Source organism: Sinocyclocheilus rhinocerous, unplaced genomic scaffold (assembly GCF_001515625.1).
Source record: "Sinocyclocheilus rhinocerous isolate Xijiao unplaced genomic scaffold, SAMN03320098_v1.1 scaffold1686, whole genome shotgun sequence".
In the NCBI taxonomy this organism is placed as follows: domain Eukaryota; kingdom Metazoa; phylum Chordata; class Actinopteri; order Cypriniformes; family Cyprinidae; genus Sinocyclocheilus; species Sinocyclocheilus rhinocerous.
This window is the reverse complement of record NW_015658988.1, coordinates 195502-202375: the sequence shown is the minus strand read 5'-3', so window position 1 is coordinate 202375 and position 6874 is coordinate 195502. Positions and strand designations below refer to the sequence as shown.

The window sequence follows — 6874 nt, the reverse complement described above, 5'->3', positions numbered from 1 at the left end:
ATGTGTATAAGTAGTATTTATAAAGTTTTAGCTTTTAGTTTTGGATCTGTTTTTAGTTGTTTTAATACTACAATTGATTGCTTCTGTTGTCCTCATTTGTAAGTCGCTTTGGATAAAAGGAAAAAATAAATAAATAAAATAAAAAAACTATATTACAAAAAAAATAATAGCAGCCAGAGACACTTGACAAAACATTTTAAGACACATTATCTAAAGAAGAGACATTTTTTTGACATTTTTTTTTTATTAGGTAAAATTATTGTTTTAACAATGTTTAGATTTGTTTTTTTAACTATGGAAAAAAAAAAAAAAGATCATGTTAAAAATGAAATATAGTGTACATGATTTTTAGTATAGCACTGAGATTTTCATCATTCTTATCATTATGGATGAAGATTTTAACCAAAGCTGCATTTATTTGATTAAAAATACAGTAAAAAGTAATATTGTGCAACAGTATCATAATTTAAAACAGCTGTTTTCTAGGTTACTCGAGTTTTTCAGTGTCACATAATTCTTCAGAAATCATTCTAATATGCTGATTTGGTGCTCAAGAAACATTTCTTATTAATATCGATGTTGTACTGCTTAATATGTGATTAACAGAAAGTTCAAAAGATCAGCATTTGTTTGAAATGGAAAACTGTCATTTAATGAAATTATTATTTCTTAAATAAATAAATGAAAAATATAATCAAATCAAATAAAACATACTGATCCCAAACTTTTAAATGAACAGTAGTGTAAATTTCAAAAGACAATAATTCTAGTGGCTAAAAATAAACAATGTAATAAGCTAAATTATGGAAGAAACCCTGTTGCAACACTTTTTTTTTCTTTAAGTGTAACAATATGAAAATAAACATAATTGGTCTTTATAATAATATACGGTTACACTTTATTTTAAGGTGTCCTTGTTACAGTGTAATTATACATTTAAGTATAGAGTAACATTAATTAACTACATGTACTTACTATATGGTTAGGGTTAGGATTAGGGTTTGGCTTGCATGTAATTATGCATAATTTATTTTTATTATAATAGTAAGTACATGTAACTTGTGTAACAAGGACACCTTAAAATAAAGTGTTACCTAATATACTGATGAATCATGCACAATAAGACAAGATAAAAGAGAAATGGTAATTTCTGATGTCATGTTAATGTGCAATGATAGGTCAAGCACTCACTTGTCTCTGCGTTGCATGCGTCTCCGGGCCTCCTGGGCCTGGCTCTGGAGGAAGTTCTGCAGCTGGAGGGTGTCACACATAGTGGGGATGATGAAGTGGCCTATCTCATGCAGGCAGGGGGTGGAGTGGTCACTATGGCAACAGAACAGAATAGAAAAACAATGATTGACGGGACATTAAGCAGCACAAAGACTTCTAAGTGAACAGTGAGGATATATCAGTCAGAAATGAATAGAACACAGGGAACCACAGGAATAACACTATACCATTCATATACAATCTGTTGTTAACAGACCAGTATGGTCTCTCTTCGGTTTCATTTTTATGTTTATCTTGTCCTTTTAGTGGAATACTATTCTTTACATTTTCCACAGCAATCCATTTAAAGCTACAGTGCATCATTTATTGTAATTTCACTTGCTGTTCACATCAAGATACCAATGATACTATATTAGTGTCCACAACAATGGACAGTACGGTTTGTTTGTTGTAAGCAAACATTACAGTTATTTTGTATTTCGATTTGCTGATGGCATCAAAAGAAAATAATTAAATTAAAGCAAACAAACTGCCATTTAGATTTTATTTTGAAGTGGCATTAATGGAGAACAGGCTTTCTGGTCACATAATGTTACAGTTATGTTAGTTAGATTTTATCCATAACAATTTGATTGGACTGTTGGCTATGACATTATTGCCTAATATTACTTTTAAATATTTATATCTAATAATTTTTGTTAATATACTACCATTTGTTTTTTTTAAAGAAATTAATAAATTGATCAAAAATAATACTAAAGACATTTATAATGTCAATTTATAAGATGAAAAAACATATATATCATTGTTTCCACAAATATATTAAGCAGCACAGTTGTTTTCAACATTGATAATGATAATAAATCTTTATTGAGCACCAAATCAGCATACTAAAATGATTTCTGAAGGAGTATGTGACACTGAACTGACTGAAGACTGGAGTAATGATGCTGAAAATTCAGCTTTACCATCACAGGAAATATTAAAATAGAAATCCATTATTAATTGAAATAACATTTCACAATAATATTGTTTTTACTGTACTTCTGCTCAAATAAATGCAGCCATAAAAGACTTATTCCAAAAACATTTTAAAAAATCTTACCAACCCTAAAGATTTGAACTGTAGGGAATATTATAAAAACATTAAATGATTTTTTTATCTCTTCTTTAATTATGTTATAAGAAAATAAAAGTTGGTTCAGAGAAGGAAAAAAACAAAAATTTCCTGATCCAACAATACAACGCAAAAATTAATTTATTTTGTGACTTGATTTCATGGTAACTTTAAAGGAACACTCCACTATTTTTGAAAATAGGCTCATCATTCCGGCGTAATAATCAAGGAACTTTGCTGCCGTACCATGAGCGCCTGAAAATAGTCCCCAGCACACTCCCTGTGCAAGCCCTAGGGGAGTTGGAAAATGAGCCTATTTTCAAAAATAGTGGAGTGTTCCTTTTAACCTGCCCATAAGTAAGCTTGCCTTACATACTGGTAAGTCAGTCTGGTATTGTTGAGACTCAATTTCTCACATAGTTGAAGGTCGTAAACACAGAAAATGCGCACAAACAAATGGCTGGAATTGAAGCATACGAGTATTTACTTTTCCAAGGTCATTGTGAGGCCTTGCATGCTGCGCGGGTGCAGAGAGAGGCGCTGAGGCAACAGTCTCTTGTGGAAAGTGTTGAGGGTGCTGTAGTGTTCCTCCAGAGGCAGAGCTGGACCCATCCGCTCGATGTGGATCACCTGAATCCCTCCCAACAGGTGACTGATGTGCTCTTTCAGCCAGTCCGACTGCTGGAACAGGCTTCGGTAACTCAGCAATCTTTCAAAGAGCTGAGCATACACATGGACAGACACAAACACATCTTAGTCAGCAAAAATGTTTATGTTTTTTTTTTTTAAAGCTAAGAATACCATAAGACTGGTTTAATAGATGAGCTGTACCTTTGTCCATTGATGGTGGACATCCATTGTTCCTAACATAACATGCCCGGAGGCATTCATCCCTGACTGGTCAGTAAAAACTATTGTGTGTCCTATGTTTTGGAAAAGAAACAAAATTAAGCAAATATTATGCCATCTAATTCCATCTCGTGAATCTCATTTCCATGGTTACCTCTCAGGATGTGCAGAGCCTCAGGGCTTTGTGTGAAGAGACGACCCAGACTCTGCAGCTGACTGCATTTGTGTGCAAAACCCCATTTGCGCTGCCACCTACAGGACAGAGAACCACATGATCAAAGTGAATATATTGACAACAGTATGTAAGAACTGGATACTCTGTCCAATAGTTTTACACATGCAGACAGAAGTTTAAAAGTATGGGGTTGGTAAAAATTGTTTCAATGTTTTTGAAGTCTCAAGGCTGCATTTGATCCAAAATACAGAAAAATACTGTGAAAATATTGTGAAATTTTCTGTTTTAATATATTTTAATATGTAATTTCTACCTGCTGGATTTTCAGCATCATTACTATAGTCTTCAGTGTCACATGATTCAGAAATCCTTCTAATATCGTGATATAGTGCTCAAGTAACATTATCATCTTCAATGTTGAAAGCAGTTGTACGGCTTAATACTTTTGTGAAAACCATGACACTTTTTTTTTCAGGATTCTCTGATGAATAAAAAAGTTGAAAAGATCAGCATGCATTTGAAATAGATTTTTTTCTGTAACATTATAAACGGTCACATTTGATCAGTTTAATGTGTCCTTGCTGAACAGAAAAAAAAATATAAAAAATAAAAAATAAACATTATCCCAATTTTAAATATCACAGAGGCTTGGCCTTGGGCCATTTTTACTTGTCCTCTGCACAGACTTTTTATATTTCTTTGCATAATAATATTGTGTTAAATCCTTTCTATAATAAATTTAAAGTCAAAGAAAATCTATTAAGTAACTTTAAAAACGATTTATAAAAATACAATTTTCAACCCATTTGGTACATATAGCCTATGTGCACCATTTGTAATATATGTAGTTTCACTCATTTTTTCAATTTCACTTAATATTCTGAGAACAGTTGGAAGTTTAATTTGAGAATATATTTAATAAAAAATGGAAAAATTTCACAAAACAAACACCACACCATAATATACAATCAAAATATCATTTGAAGGTTAATTAATGCCAAAAGTAAGATTTAGCAGACTATTAGAGCATATAGTCTGAGTTAGAGCTGACCTGATATCCAACAAACCAAGTTTCTGAATCAGCTCTCTTTTCAGTCTTTTCAGCTCCTCACGGCGTGGAACACTGGCATTCTGTTTCTTTGTGGCTTCTGGCTCATTGTTTCTCAGCCATAAACTGAATATAAAGACAAACAAAAAAGCAAAACAATGTTTAAGATCTGACAGTAAGTTAAATGAAACATTATATATCCAAGATTCATTAAAGAATAGTGGCAATGAAATATGCCTGATATAATATACCTTTGTTCATATATTACATATAGTATTGTCTTTGTATTAGTGTGTTACTTTGTACTAGTGTATTCTATACTAGGTCTCCAAAACCCTTTCTAAAGATGTTATAAAGCACAAAGTTCTTCCACTCAAATGGGTCAGGGAGTTCACAGTAGTCGGGTTAAGGTTTAGCCAATTCCAATATCAACACACCACACAAAACTACAGCAAACAATAATCAAGCTCAGGTTTAACCCTGTAAAGTTTAACATATGAAATAATCAAGGAAATCACTTTTTTTTTTTTTTTTTAATGGAACAGTTTATTGAACCTTAAGCACCACCCGGCCAGGCGGCTCACCTCGCTCCTGTAGTTTGTCTCATCTCTGTTGCTAGTGAGACCCACCACAGTCGTGTCAGCCGCAAACTTAATGAAGAGGTTGGAGTTGTGTGACAGTGTGCAGTCGTGTGTCAGCAGAGTGACGAGGAGGGGGCTCAGCACACATCCTTGGGGGGCACCAGTGTTCAGTGTGATGGTGCTGGATGTGTTACTGCCGACCCATACTGCCTGAGGTCTCCCAGTCAGGAAGTCGATAGGTTGGCCCTAGCTGTCTTCAGGCCCACCTCATCTCCAGCTCTGAAGGCAGCGATCCGAGCCTTCAGGAGTCTGTAGACCTCCCCTGTCATCCACGGCATGGTCTGAGGCACCGAGGTGGGGGAGGGGTAGGGCCTTGTAAGCTCCTCTCTGGGTGGTGTAAACAAAGTCCAGAGTGTTGTTTCCCCGTGTTGGAAAGTCTATGTGTTGGTGTATTTTTGGGAACACACTCTTTAAGTCTATCTACCGTCCTCTCAATTAAAGTGCAAAAAGCATGTATATGAGTCGTGATAATGCTAAGAGTGTATAGGCAAACTTATCTGATGAAAGAATGAATAAATAAATAAATAAATACAATATATGGATTGGTGTCCAAAAAAGGTCTCTCTCAATACCTGAGTGTGGGCTCCACTCTCCTGGCTTGTTCTAACTCCTGCTCTGGGTCCCTGAATCCTGTGAAAGTGTAATAAGTCTTGTCCCATTTAATGGGCCGATAGAAAGCTGTTCCAGGCTGTTGTGTTGAGCTCTTCCCAGTCTCAGCCTTGAGCACGTCTTGCATATGTTTAACCGAGAGACTACAGGATCTCAGAACATCCAACACTGTGCTCAGAACATCCTTAGACTGCAGGGTGAGAGTCACTGAACGGAATCCTGGGAAACGTAGGGTTATCTAATTAAAATCATGCATTGAAAACAAATGATACATTACTCTTTTGTAATTGACTGAAAGCCTATATATATATATATATATACATACACACACACACACACAGTTGTGCTCAAATTTACATGCCCCTTGCAGAATATGTAAAACGTTAATAATTTTATCAAAAATTATTATCCTGAGCAGTTCAACTGCCTGTTGTTCTTCAGAAAAATCCTCCAGCTCCTGTACATTCTTTGGTTTTCCAACATTTTCTGCATATTTGAACCATTTCCAACAGTGACTGTATGATTTTGAAATCCATCTTTTCAAATGGAGGACAACTGGGGGAATCATACATAACTATTATATAAGGTAAAAACATTTACTGATGCTCAAGAAGGCAACACAATGCATTAAGAGCTGGAGGGTGTAACCTTTTTGAATTGGATAATCAGGGTAAATTGTACTTATTCTGTCTTAATTTACACATCATCCAGCTCTTAATGCATTGTGTTGCCTTCTTGAGCATCAGTATGTTTCCAACTTTTGTAATAGCTGTGTATGAGTCCCTCAATTGTCCTCCATGTGAAAAGATGGATCTCAAAGTCATACAGTCACTGTTGGAAAGGGTTCAAATATGCAGAAGATGCTGGAAAACCAAAGAATGTGCAGGAGCTGGAGGATTTTTCTGAAGAACAGCAGGCAGTTGAACTGCTCCGGACCAACAAGGCACTCATGAACAACTATCACAACACAGAAAGACAGTCGTGGATCATCCAGGAAACAACACAGATTAAGGTTCACTTTTGGTGTAAACTTTTGAACGGGGTCATTTTTATAAATTCAGTTATTATTTTGTCTTGTGGAGAATATATAAACATCTGTTATGTGAAATAGCTTATTAAGGACAATATTAAATAAACAGTAACATGCAATTTTCATAATCCCTCTTATTTTGTTAAAATTATTAACATTTTGCATATTCTGCAAG

General features: G+C 34.8%; 1 protein-coding gene across 1 annotated transcript in view; it reads right to left on the bottom strand.

Moving 5' to 3' along the window:
• Positions 1-6874, bottom strand: part of LOC107723074 (T-cell activation inhibitor, mitochondrial-like) — a 13728-nt gene that overhangs the window by 3302 nt on the left and 3552 nt on the right. The window contains exons 5-10 of the mRNA XM_016531577.1: positions 5633-5888; positions 4423-4545; positions 3351-3448; positions 3179-3270; positions 2835-3067; positions 1192-1323 (exon numbers count right to left, since the gene is read on the bottom strand). Coding sequence (XP_016387063.1) covers positions 1192-1323; positions 2835-3067; positions 3179-3270; positions 3351-3448; positions 4423-4545; positions 5633-5888 — 934 coding nt within the window. The remainder of the gene's footprint in view (positions 1-1191; positions 1324-2834; positions 3068-3178; positions 3271-3350; positions 3449-4422; positions 4546-5632; positions 5889-6874) is intronic.